The sequence below is a fragment of the Kryptolebias marmoratus genome, linkage group LG9 (assembly GCF_001649575.2).
Source record: "Kryptolebias marmoratus isolate JLee-2015 linkage group LG9, ASM164957v2, whole genome shotgun sequence".
Lineage (NCBI taxonomy): Eukaryota > Metazoa > Chordata > Actinopteri > Cyprinodontiformes > Rivulidae > Kryptolebias > Kryptolebias marmoratus.
This window is the reverse complement of record NC_051438.1, coordinates 14,821,199-14,842,329: the sequence shown is the minus strand read 5'-3', so window position 1 is coordinate 14,842,329 and position 21,131 is coordinate 14,821,199. Positions and strand designations below refer to the sequence as shown.

General features: G+C 42.5%; 1 protein-coding gene across 3 annotated transcripts; it reads left to right on the top strand.

Moving 5' to 3' along the window:
- The first annotated feature begins 416 nt into the window (after positions 1-416).
- sh3rf2 (SH3 domain containing ring finger 2) lies at positions 417-20,415 on the top strand. 3 transcript variants are annotated; one of them, XM_017424050.3, is made up of 11 exons: positions 417-669; positions 1,951-2,365; positions 6,610-6,855; positions 9,318-9,413; positions 10,387-10,761; positions 16,579-16,700; positions 16,859-17,029; positions 18,283-18,557; positions 18,640-18,938; positions 19,017-19,315; positions 19,410-20,415. In XM_017424050.3, the coding sequence occupies exons 2-11, from the start codon at positions 1,952-1,954 to the stop codon at positions 19,588-19,590; spliced, it is 2,478 nt and encodes an 825-aa protein (XP_017279539.1). In that variant the 5' UTR covers positions 417-669; position 1,951; the 3' UTR covers positions 19,591-20,415. The 3 variants fall into 3 exon arrangements, with proteins under 3 accessions (XP_017279539.1, XP_017279538.1, XP_017279537.2); XM_017424049.3 differs by having other exon boundaries at positions 418-852; XM_017424048.3 differs by having other exon boundaries at positions 418-896.
- The last annotated feature ends 716 nt before the right edge of the window (positions 20,416-21,131 follow it).

The following is a 21,131-nucleotide window of genomic DNA, read 5'->3' as shown; positions in this document are numbered from 1 at the left end:
CTCATATATCTGGGCTTGTGTAGACCCTAAAACTATCGTATAAATACGATAATTATGATACATCTGGCAACGCTGGGAGGAGGCACCAGACTGTTAGGGCTGTGTATGGTTCTTCCACATGCTACTGAGGCCTCTGTTTGTTCAATGAATAAATTGTTTAATTGCCAAAATGTGTTGTTTCTTCTAATCATCCCATCCAATCCAATAAAGAAAGACTTTACAGCAGAATAAACTGCTTGGCAGAAGATATGGTGAGTTTTTCATAGACTCAACCTTTAAATGTGACCTCATTTAAGCGTAAAATGATCAGGTTCTTGTTATTTATTCCCAGGATTCATTGTTGCGACACTAAAATAATCAACCAAACTTAAACCACCTTGCTTTTTTTGTGCTGAGCTTGAAAACAAAACGGCGGAGCAGTTGTTTCCAAACTGACGGAGGACCTGGAAATTCCCAGGTGTCGACGGAAAGGTTCACTAAATGTTTCCTTGATTAAAGACGTTCCTGCTGCGAGGAAGGCGAGCAGGAGGCGTTTAAGGGTTAAACTGGATTCGTCATGGCTCTGAAATCCGACCCAGTTCCTGGTGAATGAGCCCGGCTGGCTGCGGTCGAGACCTTTTTTTTTCTTGTTGTTTTGTTACCAGCTGGCCTCGGACGGAAGCTCCGCAGGTGAGTCGCTCCGCGTCGGCAGGTAATCCGGGGCCACGAGACCGTGCCGCTGCGGGCGCTACTGTAAAGCTGAGCTCGCGCGCCCCTCCCACGAGGCGAACCACACCACCACCTCCTCCTCCTCCTCCTCCTCGGAGTACATACACACATGGCGACGAAAACGACGAGATTACGCGTTTGAAAGTGAGTTGGAAAGTGAGTCCGGCTGGTCGCGGGCAGATGTGTGCGTAAGTGTCAAACCATATGATTGTGTGCTTTTTTAAATTTATTTCACGCGGAGGGACGCGGTAATGTCCGCGGAAACTTCCTGTTGTTGTCCTACCTGTGCGGCCAGGTGAGCTCCAGAGGACACCTGTAAACAAGCGGCGCACGGGGACTGGGGAGCTTTCACCGAGTCCGTCCACCTTTTAAAGCTCTTCGAAGGGAGCTGGGAGGAAATTAAAGGCCTAGAGTGCCTTGAAGGAATGCATATCGCCCGCTGCCTTTGGTGCCAGAGTTTTAGACTTGAGATCATGTTGAGAAATGACAGAGTTGGAGGCGTTTGGGTCAAACTTTCGAAATAAAGTTGTGTGCAATTTGAAGATATCAAGAACATGTGTTGTGAATGACTCTTAGCTACTACCACACCAAATTTTAGAATGAGATGTGTGAAAATGACTGAATTTTAGCCATTTTTGTGTTTCCTACTCTCAGTTAATTGTGGCGGCCATCTTTAAATGGATTGACTCCAAACTTTATTCAGATGTAGAAATACATCCAATGATTACCTCCAGAAAGTGTCATTAAAAACATCCAATGGTTCATGAGATATTTTACTAACAGACAGACAGAGATGACTCCAACAGTTAATGCTAAAGTTTTAAGCAAAGATGTCGTGCAGTGATGAGCACTCGGAGTATGTGTTGTGGATGACTGTCAGCTGTCACCACACCAAATCTTAGCTCAGTACCTGTGAAAATGACTGAGCCATAACCATTTCTTTTGTTCTCAAGTTCAATTGACTGTGTCGGCATCTTAAATCAGGTTGTCTCCCTAATGTTAATCAGTTGTAGACGTAAATCCAGTGATTACTTCCTGATAGTTTCATTAAAATCCATCCAGCAGTTCACAAGATATTTTGCTAACAGACAGATACACTCGAACACAGGCAAATACATTATTACACATCCTCTTTATTAAGTATTAGGTTTCTATGCTTGAAGCAATGACTCTCATTATGTTATAATAAGTTTATCTCTGTCGTTTTATGACTTCTAATTGAACGTCTCTTTTCCCTCCCAGCATGGTGGACTACAGTATTTCAGACGTACCGGGAGCGCTCTTCTCCAGCCCTGGCGGACCTTTTAAAATGGAGGACCTAACTCTGACGGCCTTGCTGGAATGCCCCCTTTGTTCGGAGCAGCTGAGCGCCTCTGCCAAGGTCCTGCCCTGCCAGCACACTTTCTGCGTGAGCTGCCTGCAGCGGCAGGAGGAGGCGGCCCCCTCCCAGCTCCTCTGCCCGGAGTGCGGCGCCCCCGTCCCCGTCAGGACGGTGGACGCGCTGCCGGAGAACCTGCTGCTGGTGCGGCTCCTGGAGGGGCTCCAGGGCCTGTCGGGGACCGGCCGAAGCGCGCAGCGAGCCCGCTACGACTCGCTCTCGGGCGACGACGATCAGCCGCCGGAGAGTCAAAGCAGAGAGAAGCAAGGGCAGAGCGAGGTCAGTGTCTGACCCCGGCCTTGTCCTCTGCTGGCGTCACTAATGTGACCAATTAGGCTGTAAACTGTGTGTCTGTTTATCTAAAATCACTCATTTTATTGTTTAAATGTTCTCAGCCGTAAAAAACTCACTCATTGAGCAACCTGAAGGTGTGGCAGGGTGGTAACATAGGAGCAGCTCTTCCGGCTCAGCTGATCTCTGTTGTAAATATCAACGATGCTGACCAGTTTGAAAGCAAACCTCCCCTCCACCCCGCTTTTTGTTCTAGGTTTGAATGTTTTATCGTGCAAAGCTTACAAGTTTCTTAAACCAACTACTTGGGATGTCAAACCAGACTACAGAGAGCAGCAGGATGAAGATTGCAAACAATACGTCGAGTTTCAGTCAGTTGTGGATTTTTCAAACAGCAGTTATAAAAATAAATAACTCGTCACGCTGTTCGTAAATACTTATCTTAATACAGGAGCACGCGGTAAGAGAACCCTCTCCGCATAAACAGAGTGGAAAATTCTTATGCCGTGTGTTGTTACTTGCCCAGCCAGTCTTCACTTCCTGACACAGATCAGTTCATCACTCCGATGTTTGACTGGTTAGAACGATCTATCACTGGTCTGTGTTCAGGGTTTTCAGCTGAAGAGACATTCAGGTGATTCGTTTAAAACTGGCTGTAGCTTCTGACAGCTCTGTTTGCGTTTGGGGGTAAAATGTGCATCCCAAAACCCTTTTTTTTTTTTTTCTTGATTGGATGTCAGTTACCCACATTGTATGCAGATGCGTAAGAGAAAACAAAAAAAGGAGGAAATCATTAGGGACTTTACAAAGTGTCAGAGCAAAGACTGAAGTAAAACAATGCAACAGTGGCGGAGCATCACTGCTGTTTAAGTGAATATAATGCGACATAATGCTGATGTGTGATTGACCGCACATTGTAGCTTACAGCGTCACCGGCCGCGCTCCAACAGCTCTAAAACAATTAGAACAAACAGAGAAACTCACCGTGCAACGTCCTGTGACAACAATGTATCAACAAAACTGTCCTGTCTATAAAAAGGATACTAATAAATAATTAATTAAACCTTTTAGCTGTTTAATTGTGCTGACTTATTTATTTTTTTTAACCTCAAGATGTCAGCTCTGCTGCTTGCATGGGGTCACCTCAGTTCAAAAAAAAGGTCCTACGTTTAAGACTGCTAAATTTAAGCAGATGCAAGGGATCCAGACCACCTCTGGAGGTGGTTTTCGGTGCAGACCTGTGTTCAGTGCGATCCGATCGCAGTCAGATCGGTAAAGACGGGTTCAGCGACAAACGGGGAAAGGCCCTAAAGGTCACTCAGACCTGAGCAGGTGGCGTCATTGTTCTACGGGGACTTGGCAATTCAGAGGTGACGATTTACATCCCACATGAAAACATAATATCACACACACACACACACACACACACACACACACACACACACACACACACACACACACACACAAGCACTCGCTCCTTAAACACGACGACAGAGTGAGCGGCTGCAGCTGCAAATGCTCGCTTTACAGAACCAAAGGTTCTCATAAAATAATGAAGAACAATGAAAACAAACAGCAGCACAAGGTGGACAAATTTGTGTGCTAAATAAAACAGAGAAGCATATTAAAGCAATAGTTCACATCTTTTGAAGTGGGGTTCTGTGGAGAAAGTTATAAATGATGAATATCTTACCTGTTGCAGATAGCTCTTTGAACAATCTCAGTCTGGGGAAATGAAGTTTCAGTGTTTCCAAGCTTCATTCGTTTTTTTTATTTTTTCTTTAACTGATCCAAACAAAAAAAAACTGTTTTGATGCCTGGATCCAAATGTGATGAATAAAGTCAGTGACTCTGCTGAATATGAACACATTTCTGTAGTCAGTTGTTCTAACATATTAAACTTATATATTTTCTGACAGGTTGTTTCTGTTTTAGTTTAGTCATAGCCCAGCTGATTGAAACGAAAGTTTTAAGGTTGAAAAGTGTTCATCAAAGGGATGATTTTTTGTTTGTTTTTTGGGTCAGTGTTGCACATGATGCAAACACTTCGACTTACGCAGATTTTTTTTTAATGTTTGATGGCAGATGCGCTCTTCTGGCGTAGGACATGTTTTCAGATTCCAGGAAGTGAACCCTGGCAGGGGAGGCTAAGCTAAATTAGCTGGGATTGGTTGAATTTGTGTTAATAGTTTCAACATTGCAGCTTTCTCGGAAGGGACGGCTTATTCTCATGTGCACGGCGTGCAAAGCTGCATTTTAGGCCACACACATTCTTTTGCTGCCCACCTCCACCCACCTTGGACCCGTTTACCCTACACAAGTATCTACATAAGATCTGGTGGTTATTTGCAAGAGCAAATAGGGGCAGCAGCAGCTCTGACGCAACCTGGGGCACCACAAACTGAAATACTATGATATTTCTGCAGAAATAAGAGCGTAAACTGACAGTGGTGTAATGGTTTATAAAACAGAGCCACTGCAAAATTATTGAGATGACAAGACGATAAAAGATCTACTCCATCCTGCCTGGAGTCTTTTCTTCACCTCTTTATCACAGTCTCCATTTTCCTGGACAGTCGACCCGAAGTACTTGAAGTCCTGCACCTTCGCGACCTCTGACCTTGTAGCCTCTCTGTTCCACCTGCCTCCCTCTCATTCACACACAGATACTCTGTCGTACAATGCCTGACTTTCATTCCTCATCTTTCAAGTGCATACCTCCACCTCTTCAAGTTCTCTTCCACCTGTTCCCTGCTCTCACCACAGACCATGATGTCATCTATAAACATCATAGTCCACAGGGATTCCTGCCTGACCTCATCTGTTAGTCTGTCCATCACCAGAGTATAGAAGAAGGGGCTCAGAGCCAATCCTTGATGCACTCCCACCTCCACATTGAAGCTATCTTGTCCCTCCTACAGCACACCTCACTACTGTCCTGCTGTCCTCATACATGTCCTGCTGTCCTCACCACTGTCCTGCTGTCCTCATACATGTCCTGCTGTCCTCATACATGTCCTGGACCAGTCTAACATACTTCTCTGCAACTCCAGATTTCTTTATACAGCATCACAGCGCCTCCCTCGGCACCATGTCGTACGCTTTTTGTAAACCAACAAAGACACAATGAAATTCTTTCTGACCTTCTCTGTATCTCTCCAGTAACATCCTCAAAGCAAAGATGGCATCTGTGGTCCTCCTTCCTGGCATAAAACCATCCTGCTGCTCACAAATAGTCACCTCTTGTCTAAGTCTAGCTTCCACAACTCTCTCCCAGATCTTCATTGTGTGTCTCATCAACTTAATTCCTCTGTAGTTGCTACAACTCTGTACATCTGAACTCTGAACATCACCCTTGTTCTTAAAGATTGGCACCTGCACACTTCTCCTCAACTTCTTAGGCCTTTTCTCACTTCTCCTGAACATTTCTATACCTCCACTTGTATGTCATCAGGTCCAACTACCTTCCTCTTCTTCATCCTTTTCAAAGCTTTCTAAACTTCATCTTCACTAATCTTTTCTACTTCCTGGTTCACAGTTTTTATGACATCTACTCTGCTTTTCCTTTTATTCTCTTCACTCATCAGCTCCTCAAAGTACTCCTTCCATCTTCTCATAACACTCTCTTCACTTGTCAGAACATTACCATTTCTGTCTTTAACAAGCCTAACCTGCCGCACATCCTCTCCAGCCTGATCCCTCTGGTTGTAGTCATCAGTTAAAGTTGTTTACAGTTTAGTAAGTGCATCCGGTTTTATCAGTAAAATTGCTAATGTCTTCATTTTCCACCACTCATTATCTCTGTGTAGACAGTTCTGATGTTTCTGAGGATCAAGCAAACACTAATACTAAAACTTGAGTCAGTAACTGATAAACATTTTGAAGGGTCTTATAAACTCAGAATATATAGATAAAGGACCTGCTGCATCTGTGTGTACATCCTGCTCTGTTATCAACTCACTGCCTGATGAGTGGGAAAACTAACTATGGTTTTTATTTCATGTAAATTACACAAACTGACTACTAGTCATCATTAACCAGTTGGGTTTATGAATTAGTTGTTTTTTTTTCTTGTTGCTTTGCCTAAACATAGCCACAGGCTTATTCTTATGATCCTCTGGGGAGAACACAGACGTTGGGTCATTCAGAACAATCATTTTACTCAAAAATCATATATTTTCATGTTGTTTAAACATAACGCAGCTGATTTTTGACTCCTTCCTGCTCCTCAGGCTGCTCTCAGGGTGTCAAACCAACGAGCCGACACATCAGGAGACTCAGTCTTCACACCTGCTAACCACAAAGTGGAAAGCAATCGGCACCATGAAGACCCCGGTGATGGCGGCAGAGCGCATGGCAGCGCGCCGCAGATGCCTCAGCCCCTCCAGCAGGCCCAGCCTCTCTGCAGGGCGACGTGCGACTTCAACCCAGAGGAGATGTATCTGGAAGACAGCAAATATTGTCTCAGCTTCCTGAAGGTCTGTGTGTCAAAACACACACAGCAGGAGAAACTCGTGTTCATTGGCTTCAGCTGTTAGTGTGTGTGTGTGTCAACCATCAGCATATTGAAAGAAAGTTATTACAATATATAATCTCGTCTTTATTAATGGAAGATGTTCATATGCGGAACATTAGTAGTTGAAAATTTATTATTAATATTTTGACATGCATATTTATCGCCTGCCAGCTAAAGACTGATCGATGGATTTGACTGAAACTTTCAAAGTATTCATTCGCTATAATTAATACAAAAATGACTATAATTCAACTTGAATAATTTCTACATGTTGACTTGTAAAAGTTTGAGCATCCCTTTTTATAATATCCCCAAAAGAAAAAAAGCTGAAAACCAAGGTTTTGGCATCCTGCTGAGTGAGATCTTGGTGTACCACACTTTAACACGTTTTGTGTACAGCTTATGTTTGGAGGATTTTTTTTCTTTCTACCCAGAGATGTGCATTCTGCACTACGGGCAGATGGAGGAATTTGAAGGTCCTGGAAAAACCTTTAGCTTGCATCTCTTATGTTATTTCACAGAGGATTTTAATATCATGTATTTAGGATAATTTTTTTTTTTAAAAAGTCTTTTTTTTATCTTTATTTTTCTTCTGTTTTTTCCCTTGACACTGAAATGTCTGTTGTATTATTGAGTTCAACACATGCCCAGAGGATGATTGTTCCACCCCCATGTTTTACCAGTGCTAGGGGTGTTCGGTGCAGCTAGATAGCTCTCATCTCTTCCATCATCAAGTTATTCATCTATTTGTTTCACAAGTCTGGCTCCGCAGTTCAAAAGAGCTTGATCACTTCAACTTTTACTGAACATTCAAAAGACCTTTTGCAGTCAATTGAGAGTTTTGATTTTCCCATCTAGCAATCCTGAAAGTACTTGTCTCTAAAAGTTTTCTTTTTAGGACTGCCAGACCTCAAGTTGAACTCCATTGTGCTGCCTAACTGTGGTTTCTTTAATTAGGCCGCACACTGAGAAAACTGTGATTGACCCTTCAGCTGGTTTGGGAGCATTAAGCATCTGCTGAGAGAAGCTCCAGGCTGCTGGTCGTTGGGACACATTTGGCGAGTTTGCTTTTATGAAGCTTTAGTTTTTGCAGCATCTGACCTTTCCTAATGATGACTTTGAATAGGACATAGTCTTAAAAAAAGCAAAACAAATTAAGGTCTGGGATTTTAGTCAATGCTGTTAGAGAAGTCAACCTTTCCATGGTAGGTCTTCTTGTTTGTCTCTCTAATACGGTACTAATACATTATTTTCATCATTAACATTTTTGGTACCCAATTAGCCTTTTGTTTCCTCACATTTTAAATTCTTAAATTCAAGCATGAATGCCTAAAAGTGTAACTTTGAATTGTATTATCAATAACAACAATAAGACAGAGATGGATCGACAAGTTGGTGCCTCATCTGCAGTATTGAGAGCGTTGATTCGGTCTGTTGTGGTAAAGGAGTTAAGCCGAAACGCCATGTTCATGTTCCAGCCCTCACCTGTGGTCGTGAGTTATGGGTCTTGACTGACAGAATGAGATCCCAGATACAAGCAGCTAAACTGGGCTTCCTCCATAGGGTGGCTGGGCTCAGCATTAGAGATAAGGTGAGGAGCTCTGTTATCTGGGGGGGAGCTCTGAGTAGAGCTGCTGCTCCTTCGCATCGAAATGAGTCAGCTGACGCAGTTTGGGCATCTGATTAGGATGCCACCTGAGAAAGATGTCTGGGTTTCCCTCCTAAACCTGTTTACTCTGCAACCTGACCTTGGGATAAGCGGCAGAAAATGGATGGATGGATAGAATTGCTGGACACATCTGGTGGTTATGAAAATATTTATTAACTGATTTTTATGGGAGTTTTAAACACCCAATGTCCTTGCGAGATCAGCTATTAGTTTCCCTGCTCCTATAATGGCCCAGCTTGGATGGATAATTGACCTCTCATTCAGCCTTGGTGTTCTTTGACTTTGTCATTTTTGTAATTGTGTAGAGAACAGGAAATTTCCATTTGAGCTGTTACATAATGGTCATGGCTTTTTGTTCACTTGACTGTTTTTTCAGGGAGGGAAAACTGAGACTTGAAGAGCGGAGGTTATCAACCTCAGCTGCAGTGGTTGTTTTTTTCACCCCGAAGGATCTTTGAGGCTGTTATATAAAGGGCCTCAGTTCTTGTCTGCTCTCCATTAAAGCACACTTCAGCTTGCCTTTCTTTTTAATGCAGGTGGTCAAATGTTTTTTTTTCTTCTTCTTTTTATGGCTAGCCATAGAAAGCACTGTACCCACAGACACAAATGGATCTGATGTCACATGTTACAGCAGAAACGCAGGACTCTGAGATTTTCTGGTTTGAGTGCTCAGTCTCCAGAGCCGAGACATCTCTGTTACACCCATCTGACGTCCTGTTTTATCTGTCTTACCTTTACCTATTTCTGGTTTACAGGGGGACATCCTCACAGTCATCAGACGAGTCGATCAGAACTGGATTGAAGCCAAGCTGGGGGAAAAAGTTGGGCTTTGTCCTAAACAGTTCATAGAGGTGAGTTCTCCTGGTCTTAATTTCTTGTTGTGGGTTTTGCGCTTCGGACAGACAGTGTAGCCAGATGTAGTGAAATGTTGTGGCTGGACGTCACTGCCTGTAACTAGCTTGATTTTTATTTAAATCTTTGATTCATCAGTAAAGGTCACTCTTGTGCTGCAAAGCGCCCAGGCAGAAAGCTCATCTGTGAAGCTGTGCTGTGTATGCAGCTGCTCATTAGTGTGTGACTATGTGGCTTACTCAGGTTTGCTGGGCTTGCTTAGCTAGCTGGCTGTCATTTGTTTTCCTCTCGACTTTCTGCCTCAAGGAATTAACATCATCCATGCTGGGGAGAATTGAATTTGTTGCTACAGTGGGGTCATTGCAGTGCCACGTTCAGCTTCTCTAATTTTTGTTTGTATTTTTTCTACAGTTTTTCTTCCTCTCATTAGACATCTCCTTGTCTTGCACTTGCTTTTGTCTTCTCATCTTCTTTGATGATGCTTTTTTTTCTTATCTGTGGCAGTCTCTATTCTTTCTACACCCACTTTTTCCCCCCCTCTCCTCTCCGAGCTTGTCTCTTCTTGTGTCGTGCAGCCAGGCGTAAAGACACAGTAATGCTTTCTCTGCTTGGGTGACATAACAGCACATCACTGTGCCGAGTGAAAGCATTAACCCTGCCATTCCTGTCTGTCTGCCTGCCCGCCCGTCTGTGCAGCTCCTTTCTCAGCAACCAGTCAACTCTTCTTGGCTTATTGGCTGGTACTTATCGCCCTGCCTGCCTTCCTCGCCAGCCTTTCCAACAAGTTGTAGGGGTGAGCTGAGTAGTGATAAGTGGGTGTGTTTAGACAGCCGTTCTGCTGATCAGCGGGAGCAGAGGTTGACAGGTGATTGTAGAAGGTAGGAGAGATTTTTTTTTTTTTTTTTCCAAAAGAGCTTTGACATTCTGCGTTTGTTCATTTCACTTTGATTTCTCTTTTTGGGTTCATTTCAGCCAAACTCCGCTTCTGCTAAACTGCTGAAAGGGAGGGGTCGGAGCACGAGTGACTCAGCAGAATTTCACCATCAGGCAGGGAGCGGGGCCAAAGACAAGACCACTGACGCATCAAGCTGGGCTGCCCATTACGGAGTCCCTCAAGTCCTGGCAAAGGCGCCCATCATCAATGCGTTGCCTCACTCCAGCCAGAGGAAACAGCCCACAGGCGAGCGCAGCAGCAGCTACCAGACGCATTCCAACAGCTTGAAACCTCAGGGTCAGCGACAACGCCTATCGGCGCCCTCCGGCCTCCCGCGAAGCTACTCTTACCCCGTCAGGGTGAATTCTCGGCGAATTAACCGGCGCTCTGACTCTCATAGACACCTGTTACAGGTGAGTCACTTGCTGCTTTCCTTAAGTGACTTGTTCCTCTTTTGTCTTTTCCCTCATCTCTGTTGAGTTAAGCCATGTTTGGCTTTGTTGTCATGGCAGTGATTTATTTTTACACAAATCACGTCATTGGCGAAAAGGCACACTTCTTTTGCCTGAGATAATAGAGGCATTTTATTTGAGCCGCCGTGAGATCAAGTCGGCCTCACGAGTGCAGGGAGGGAAGAGTAGGAAAGAATGAGATAGTGGGATCACCCTTGTTTTTGGCTGGGATGTGATTAAGAGGCTCTTATTAAGAGAACACAGATGTGGAATAGCGTTGGATAAGAGAGATGAAAGTGGACTGTAACTTTGAAAAGGTATTTAATCATCTGAGCTTTGGGACAAAAGCCAGGGCTTTCCCTCTGAGATGAATTACAGTCCAACAGGGTGTGTGTGGGGTTGTGTGTGTATGTGTGTGTGTGTCCTTTTTTGCCTCCAGCTCAAGCTGTGTCTTGTTCTCAAAATGAAAATCAGTACAGCAGGAAGAAAAAAAAAGAACTCCTCAGACTTAAATGACAGAATTGTGTTTAAAATACGTAGGGGTCCATTTTAAGTGTGTCTGTGACCTTCCTTGAGGCACAATGTCACAGTTTTTTTTATTTTAAGCCACACAGACATTGCTTCCTGAATAAGTCTTTTTTGAAAGGTAGTTTTTATAGAAAGGTTATGAACAAATATTATCTAACCTGTTGTAGAAGCACCTTAGTTTGGAGAAATAGTTTAATTTTGACTGAACTGATGAGCCAACGGCTCGTCCAAACAGGATGCTATTAAATTCGTTCCTCTGCCAAATCGTACCCCCACTTTGCACCCATCACTTGACATTTTGTGCCAGTTGGGTACAAAATGGTTACCGTACACTCATGTGTTTACTATAAACACAGATTCACGCATGCACTGAACATCTCCCTGTGACACTTGATGCTCGTACCTGTGCAGATTCTGAATCTGAATTTTACTACGCATGTGTTTAAAACAGTCTTGATAAAGCAGGTTTAGTGAAACAAATGCTGCTTGTTTGAATTTCAAAAAAGCCTGCTTGTGTTTCTTTGGCAAACAAATAAAATTGTCAATTTAATGCTTGATTTGAACAGAACTGCATTGAAAATCCAGGGTTGTTCAGGGAAAAAAAAACAAACCCTGAATGCCCAAGTCTTATCACGTCAAAATAATAATAACATTAGTTTTAGAGCTGTGTGTTTAAAGCATTGACATAGTGGGTACAAAACAGACAAAAATGGGTGCAAAGTGGAGCCTTACGAACACAACAAAAACCAAAAACCAAAGCGAATTACTTCCATCCTAAAACAACTCAAATTTAACAAACTTCAAAGCTGTTCTTGCAAATGCCTTTTTAGAATCATTGCAGAAATATTGTGATATACAGCATTCCTGCAGAACGTGCACCAAGCTGCACTGAAAGTGCTGCAGCTAGCTGCTCCTGCCACTATATGTGCTTGTTAAAAGAAAATCTAAATTGTATGTAAATAACTCTGTAGTGTGAAAGTGACGCAGATGTATGGTTTTATAAAACTGTTCACTTGAACCGCTGTAAAATGAGTTAAATTGGAGTTATTTTCAGGGCTGAAGTGGTTGGTTGGTGCTGCAGCCTTGCAGCAGGAATGTTGCAGGTTTTACTTCCAACTGAGGTCTTTCTGTGGGGAGTTTGCATGTTCTCCCAGTGCATGCAGAGGTCTAGTTTCCTCCAAAAAAACTGCATGTTAGCTTAAATGGCTACACTAAGTTGTCAATGTGGCCCTGTGATGGAGTGAGGACCTGTCCAGGGTGAACCCTGCTTTTGACTCAGGGACCACTGGAGAAAGGCATCAACTCCCCACAACCCCAAACAGAAAAAGAATGGTTATAGAAGATGGATGGATGGATGGATGTAGTGGCTTTAAGACTTGATGCTGTTGTTATTGTGTAAATTTGGTCAGAATTAAACTATATTTTTTCCAAATTTAGGTCGTTCAAAGAGCTACCTACAACAGCTAAGATATTAATTGTTCATAATCTTTCTACAGAAACCCCACTTCAGAAGATCAGAACTATTGCTTTAACACTTGAAATCAACCTGTAAGTTAAGCAAAACCTGTGACTGCATTTTTCTTTTGTACTTCAACTTTTCAGGATCATTGCTGTTACAGTCAACATCATGCTGAATGTGTAACATGCTTGAATGATTAAATCGTGTAAATGACAAGTAAACTGACAAGATTTGTTGAGCCATCATCGACCCATGGCAGCTGAAAAGTTTTGTTAGGTATACAATATTTCAAATTAACAATAACATGTCAAGAGAGGGCCATGCTGCAGCTCATTTCCCTAAGAAACAATGAAACAGAATGCATGAAGTTTTAGCTGGCCGGTGCTTGAGTTCAGTGACAGCTTGAAAGCTGGTGGATGATTTAATGATACAATCCTGGCTACGGAGATAATGATTTCCTTTGATTCAGTTCAATTTTTTTCAGCTTTTAACCTTGTTGAAACAGGTCTGGAAGTAAAAAAAAAAACAAAAAAACTTATAGGTTGGAGAAAATCATGAAAGGAAGGAGGTGGAGTCAACACAGGATTTGTGATAAGGCGGGAAGAGGAAAAACATGCGAGGAAATACTGGCTTGGAACTGGAAAGAGAAACAACACTTAAGTTGTTTGCCACAAAAAAGCGAAAGGGAGAAAGGAGGAGGAGGAGGACAAATGAGAGATAGATGATAGAGTGGGAGGTTTGGAGAGTCCCTCAGTGTGTCTGCTTATCGCTCTCATGCTGATGATGATGAGTCACTTGTGAAGTTGGTTACATAACAAACCCTGCTATCCCCTGCCTTCAAACTTCTTCCTCTTCACTAAGCAGGTAACACTTTTCACATCAGCGGGCCATTAATGGCAGACAGCCTCTCACCCCCCCCCCACCCCTCCTCCTCCTCCTCCTTTTTTTTTAAGGAGCAGAGGGACCATATCCCTTAAAGGCCTCAGTGATCAAGCCAGCGTTTGTGCTATTCTTAGCCAGCGTCCCATCAGTTCTCACCTCTGGCTCTGCTTCTTGATTGAGAGCTGCAGCTTCACTCCCACTGTGGATGAAAGAGTGCGTATTAGTGTGAATGTCGGCCTGGTTATGTAAGAGCAAAAATTTAGGATAAGCGTGAGCCAAAAGCTGAAACAAATTCAAACTTCGATCATGCTTCACAGATGCAGCAGGACTCCTGGATGTGATGATGGAAGTATAAAAACAAGCTCAAATGAGATCTCACATGTTCTCTCAGACTATGCGCTGACAATAACTCTCAACTACTAACACCCCCAAATGAGCTCAGTATCTGTAAAACTGACTGAGTTGTAGCCATTTCTGTGTTTGCTAAGATTGATTAGCTGTGATGGATATCTTTATTTGGGTTGATTCTGCATGTTAATGAGTTGCAGAAGTACATTCAGTGTTTACTTTTTGAGAGTTTGCTAAATTCAACTCCGTAATTCAGAATGTGAATGTGGAAATTATGCAAATTCACCTTTCTGTTGGACTATTGCAATGCTGCATGCAGAAGGCAGAAATCCAATTAAAGGTAAATGATGAAGACGAAAGCCCCCTAAAATATTTACTTTAGCTTTACAGAATAAATATCTTGTAAAATAAGTTCAAAATGTAAGAGACAGTTGTGTTTTATTTATATATTTATTTCCTTTTTGTTTCACTTAATGGCCCTGATGAACCATTTGTAATATATTTTAGTAAAAATATGACACAAATTTCACTCATTGAAGCACAAGTCACTGCATGAGAGAGCTTGAGAACTCTAAAATTGCACATCAGACTGATGGAAAAATACTTGTCTGACATTTTGAATTTTAAGAACTTATTTTACCTTTGTTTGCAGTTTGGTCATAAACAGTTTGTTGAAATAGGAAGATCTTCTATTAAAAACTGAATACAAATGACACGTAGTGAACTCTCGCTGTGAAATTATCATCCTAAGCAGTTTTTAAGTATTCTTTTACAACTTCATGATTGCGGTTTCTAATGTTTTTACACATTATCTATATTTATGACGAGCTTCTGTCAGTGAACTTTTGTTGCTCCTTGGCAGACAGCTGAGTCAAAACCCTTGGTATGACTCCTGAAGCATCAAGGAAGGACAGACAGATTTGAAAAGAACTAAATAATTAAACATGTGAAAGTGATAGTTTCTTACTTTGCTGAATTATACAACAATATCACAGACGTGTCAGAACCAAACTGAAGAGAGACTGTGTTTAGTTGGATCTAAAAAGACACTTTTTTGTTTCTTAACTGTGCACTAAAGGTAAGATCTACCCTACTGGTTATGATTTTTATTTAGGTTTAATAACGTGCGTGCTAAAACAGATGCTTGAGAACAAATATGACAAATCTTCTCTCCTAAATGATAGGGTGATTCATGTGCCTGCGGGGCATGATACATGCTTTTCTGTTTTAAACTTTATTTTTTCCACGTTGCAGCCTTTGACAATTGATAGTTATTGCTCTGGCAACACCCTCAGTATTACGCCCCGTGTTTTCGAACGGCGGCTTTAATTCAGCACCACCTAATAAAGAGAGCGCTGCAGGATGCAGACACTGCAAACGGGGAACATCGTGCCCACAGGCCAACATTCATGCTTGAAGTAGAAGTCGAGTGTTGATGCTATGAATAGCAACAACGAACGTCATGACAAAGATAAAGCAGAAGGAAAGTGTTTTTTTTTATGTCACTTTGTAATGACAAGAAGATAAAAACAATATGTGTGAGTCTGTTTAGTACACAAAGCTCATTAAGCCTCTCCTTGCTGGTGATTAAGCTGCAGTCTGGATTGTTAACAGTTGCAGGGCTCACCTCTGTGTCACTCTGTCACTCACCACCGATGACGTCGAGGCTGACTCACAGTCTGCTAACTTCAAGCCTTTCAAAAGTTTCCCAGCTCTCACCTTTAAGTTGAGAAGCTTTTGATCATACAATGTAAGATTCTGAAGAAGTCTGTGTTTGTCTATTTTACGCTTTGTTCTACATAGCCTTAAATGTGTATCGTCTCTGCATCCAGCAAGCTGAAAGTAACACTTCATTCATACATGTGGTTTATTACTCCTAAACTAGCTTTTTTATAGTGTCATGTGATGTGTTTTTATTTTTTTATAATCCCAGCAAAAAAATAACCATGGACTACAAGAAGAAAGTCTTTGTGTCTGATCATGGCAGCAGATTGTGCAGTGTGTGTTTAAAATGTAAGAAAAAGTGAACAAGTAGAGGACAAAAGAAGACGTGTCAGGGCTAAAAACTACCTTTGGCAGGTGAACAGTGTCTGAAAGTCATTCATCTAAGAAATAGGGGAGAAAAAAAAGAGATGCGTCAACCCTCTGTTGATTAGCTGCTGTAATTAAAGTTTCCAGCTAATAGCGCTTTGTTGGTGATAAAATTTGTCTAGTGGTTCATGAAATATGAAGTGAAGTTAAAGAGGCACTGAGTTGGACAGTTTAAATGAACCTTAGCTGAATTGATTCATTTGCAGCACAGTATTTTTCCACATTAATTCACTGTGTATTTACATAGATAAACATCAAATTCTAAATAAGTTGTTGCACTCGTGGGATGAAGGTTATTGACGTCATCTGCACTAAGCGGTCAGAGTCTTGGGTTGACTCACTTTTTTAGAAATAGATGTGTTTTCACTATCTGCAGATGTGGACTCATGTTTTGGGTTATTTTCTCTCATAACGCTCCACTGGTCACGCTTTGCATTCCACATGATAATTACACATTTAATGTATTTAAGGGGGAAAAGAAGATGACCAGTGAGACACCGCCCACAGTCTCCATGGCTCTGGTGAACCCCCAGATGTCCTCTGCCTCTGCAGACGGCAAGAACTCCTCCACACAGCAGCTTTCCATCAGCGTGTGAGTCACAGTTTAGCACATTACATTAATGGTATGATAATGTGGAATGATATGTGCAACACACAAAAAAATGCCTGTTATAAAAATGCAGCACAAACTGGATAAGCATCAGAGAAGCGGTGGCGATAACATAACTAAAACCCAATGTGTGACTCCAGGTGTGCTGTCCTGTACTCCTACAAACCTCGACGGCCGGAGGAGCTGGAGCTGAGGAAAGGAGAGATGGTGGGCGTGTACGGAAAGTTCAAAGAGGGCTGGCTGCGTGGGCTGTCGCTCAGAACGGGCAAAGTGGGCATTCTTCCCAGCAACTACATCACCCCCGTGCTCAGGTGAGAGGCTGTGTTTTCTTTGGTGCCGGTGGATTCAGAACAGTCAGTTAATGTGAGCAGAAAGGCGGGACCTCGTGTCCGTGTCCTAAAGGTTTAGAGATCAGAACTTTCGCAGACGCGTCCAGAATTTCAACAGGAACTTTGCAATAATAATAAATGAGAAACAGTGCCTGCATTTTGTTGCATAAACTGCATAAGATCAAAAGAAATGTAAAAGCTACTGCAAGTGGCTCATTATGTTCACCATGGTAACCACACACCTGTGTCTGTCACTCCCTGCCTGCAAACTTAAGAGAGGCAGACAGAAACAGCCTGAAAAATTAAGCCTCAAACTGTGTGAAAAGTAGAAATTAGATCTTACAAATTTTTGTACCGTGAGCAACAAAAGATTCTGATGGTCTCATGTGGATTGTTTTTTGTTTCTGCATTGGTTTATGTAGGCAATATGACAAGTTAAAAACGCCCCTCACTTGTAGTTTTGAAGAGCATACTCTGAACTAAAATATAAATGAAGTCTGTGGAAGCTTGGGTTTGCTCTCTGTATTCTGGGGGATTTAGGAAAAAAACAAAAGTCCTACAATGGTGGAAGACCCACATGTTGATGTATAATTTGTACATGTACCAAAAAATATGTGGAAGTAAGAAGAGTTTACAAAGGTTTTGAAATTTTTAGACATGTCAGAAGTTAGCGTGCGAGATCACGAACTGTCAGTTGAACATTCGATGAAAAGAATCTCCAAAAATCCTAAAATTTGAATTGTGATTTTGGAAAAAACAGAAAAAATATCACAATGTTCAGTCATGTAAAGTCCAAAGTCCAACCTCCTGTGATCCCGTGTTTCTACTGTGAAGCATGCCTGAGCTACAAAGCTCCAAAGAGGAATGGGTTTTCTCATCTGTTTCACCAAAATCCCATTGATCATCGTTGGTTTTTATTTGTTCAGGTTTTTTTTTTCCTTTTCTCAAATTTGGACTGTTGGGTCATGAACCACTATCAAAAGTCACAGAACACTATTCCTGAATGACCCACAATTTTTAATGTTAAGTTTGCATGTTTGCATTTATTTTAAAACTTTGCAGCAAAATATAAGTCAAAACATTTTAACAGAATCGAGTGCTTTGGCCCCATTTAATACCAATCTGTGTTTCAGTACTCAATTCAGATAGATTAATAAAATAAAGCAGGTTCAAACTTTTTTTCTGTGGTGTATGAAAATTCAACTTTTTTATAATGTATATTTTTTTACCCACAGAACCTCAGCTAGAATTCTGGAGACCAAAGCAGCTAATACGTCCTCGCAGTACAACACAGTGTCTGGAAAGAAACCCACAGCTGCAAAGAATCCCACTGTGGTCCTTGCACTCGATAGGGTGAATGGTGATGGAACGATGTACTCAACGGGACAGGTCTCATCTGTGCCAAATGGAGCACAGCATGTAATGTCGTCCGCTGGCGCCGCAAAGCCGTCCTTCTACGGGAGTGCTCAAGGTTGGGACACTGTGAGGCGGGTTTTTAACCCACATAGGGGTGAGTGTGAAACAGCTGTCACATCATGGCTCGATTTTATTAGAGGTTGAAGAGTGCGATTGAAGTTTTGCATCTCTTTCAGCCTCGAACCGTTCCTCTCATATGTCCACCTTCAACATGCCGTCCAACTCGCAACCTTTTGCACAAGTTCAGGCATCAGGTTACTCGCCTGCCCTGCAGAGGAAGAAAAGCAGCATCATGCCGTCCAACTCTAACAAACTACATGGCTGGATGACTGAGCCAGCAGCGTCCTCTGCTGCTGCATCAATGAAGGACAGAGACTTCGCCTCTTTAGCGACATTTCACCATCCCAGACAGCCGGCGAACACTCCTCAGTCGATTCTGGTCAAACCTGACCCACACAAGAACAATGCAGACAGGGTAATGTTAGATTTGACAAATAACTGTGAGAGTCAAACGTTATGCACAGTTCAATATTCTTATTTCGCTCTTCCGCAGCCTCAAAAGTCAGTGCGGTTTCAAACAAATGAAGAGTCCCCTCCTCCAAGACATCGCACCTCCTCTTGGTCGTCAGGAACTCAGCTTCACCCCAACTGCCGTCCTGGGCTCTCGCCTTTGGAGGTGTGGGCCCCGTCACTCACCATGGGAAGAGATGGACCAGGGATTATTCTTAAAGAAGGAAAAGGTCCAGTTCTCAGGAAAGGCCTTGAAACCTCCATCTCAGACCTAAATTCTAACCCACAGAAACACTCCCATCCGTCGCTATCAGCCCTGTCAGCTCAGTTCAGCCCCATCAGGTAAACAGGATTTGGATGTTAATCTACACCAAAGACCAGAGAGGGATCATATTGATTTCGACTAACTGGTGTCTTTTGTTTTCCTTTCTTCCAGACACAGAGTGACCACAACACATTTAGCCCAGATGGACTCAGAGCTCAGTCTGCTTCAAGGAGAGCTGGTCCTCGTCCACAGACCTCGGCCTGATGGACGGGTTCTTGTCACACAGGAAAGCAGTGGGCAGACGGGCATATTCCACAGCAGTATTCTTCAAGCCCTGGACAGGCTCAGCTGACTCTGTATTTTGCTGTAGTTACATGCACTATATTGCCAAAAGTATTCACTCACCTATCCAGATTATTGAATTCAGGTGTTCCAATCACTTCCATGGCCATCAGTGTATAAAATAAAGCACCCAGGCATGCAGACTGTTTCTACAAACATTTATAAAAGAATGGGTCGCTCTCAGGAGCTCAGTGAATTCCAGCGTGATACCGTGATAGAATGCCACCACTGCAATAAGTCCAGTCATGATTGGACTTATTGCAGTCAGCTGTTAGTGGTTTTATAACAAAGTGGAAGCAATTGGGAATGGCAGCAACTTGACCACAAAGTAGTAGACCACGTAAAACCACAGAGTGGGCTCAGTAGATGCACAGAGGTCACCAGCATTCTGCAGAGTCAAGTGAAAAATGTCAGTGGTAGGGGGGTAAAACACGCCTCCACTGGAATAGAGTGGTGGAGACGTGTCTTCTGGAAGGACAAATCACGCTTCTCTGTCTGGCAATCCTATGAACGAATCTGGGTTTGGCTGCTGCCAGGAGAACAGTTCTTGTCTGATGGGATTGTGCCAAGTGTAAAGTTTGGTGGAGGGAGGGTCATGGTGTGGGGCTGTTTTTCAGGAGTTGGGCTCAGCTGCTTAGTTCCACTGAGAGGAACTCTTAATGCTTCAGCGTACAGAGACATTTTGAACAGTTTCATCCTCCTAACTTTGTGTGAACAGTTTGGGGACGGCCTCTTCCTGTTCCAACATGACTGAGCACCAATTCACAAAGCAAGGTCCATAAAGACATGGATGATGGAGTTTGGTGTGGAAGAACCTGACTGACCTGCACAGAGTCCTGACCTCAACCTGACAGAACACCTTTGGGATGAATTAGAGCAGAGACTGAGAGCCAGGCCTTCTGTCCAACATCAGTGTCTGACCTCACAGATGAGCTTCAGGAAGAATGGTCAGAAACTCCCATAAACACTCCTGAACCTGTGGAAAGTCTTCCCAGAAGAGCTGAAGCTGATAGAGCTGCAGAGGGTGGGCCAACATCAGATTAAACACTATAGATTAGGAGTCAGATGTCACTCAAGTTCATATGTGTGTGAAGGAAAACAAGAATAGTTTTGGCAGTATAGTATATGTATTTCTGTATTTTCCGTTCAAACTGACAAATGTCTTCAATCGAACAATTTGGGTCCAAAAGTTAATCCTGCCAGATGACAATCAAAAGATATATGTATGCTTTTGGTCCTGAGAGAGAGGGCAAATTTTCTGGAGAAATATTTTGTGATATTTAATGTGTGTGTGTGTGTGTGTGTGTGTGTGTGTGTGTGCTTGTTTGTGACACTTAAGACTTTGCACTGAAATCCACTTTATGACTGTTTGTTGTTTCATAACCATGTTGCACACAGTGAGGAGTGCCTTTGTCAAAACACACTAAGTAAAGAAAATATATTTGATTATATTTAGAGATATCAAAATGTAAAATATCTGTACAGCTTACGTGTTATTAAAGTATAGTTCCTCATCCTGAATAATGTTGTCTTCCATGTGGGGTCACTAGT

Bases quoted from the DNA above. Each gene is read 5' to 3' on its own strand.
- sh3rf2 (XM_017424048.3), top strand. From the start codon at position 589: ATGAGCCCGGCTGGCTGCGGTCGAGACCTTTTTTTTTCTTGTTGTTTT. The intron at 897-1,950 runs GTAAGTGTCAAA...TTTCCCTCCCAG, and splicing joins GGTCGCGGGCAGATGTGTGC to CATGGTGGACTACAGTATTT. The intron at 2,366-6,609 runs GTCAGTGTCTGA...CCTGCTCCTCAG, and splicing joins AGAAGCAAGGGCAGAGCGAG to GCTGCTCTCAGGGTGTCAAA.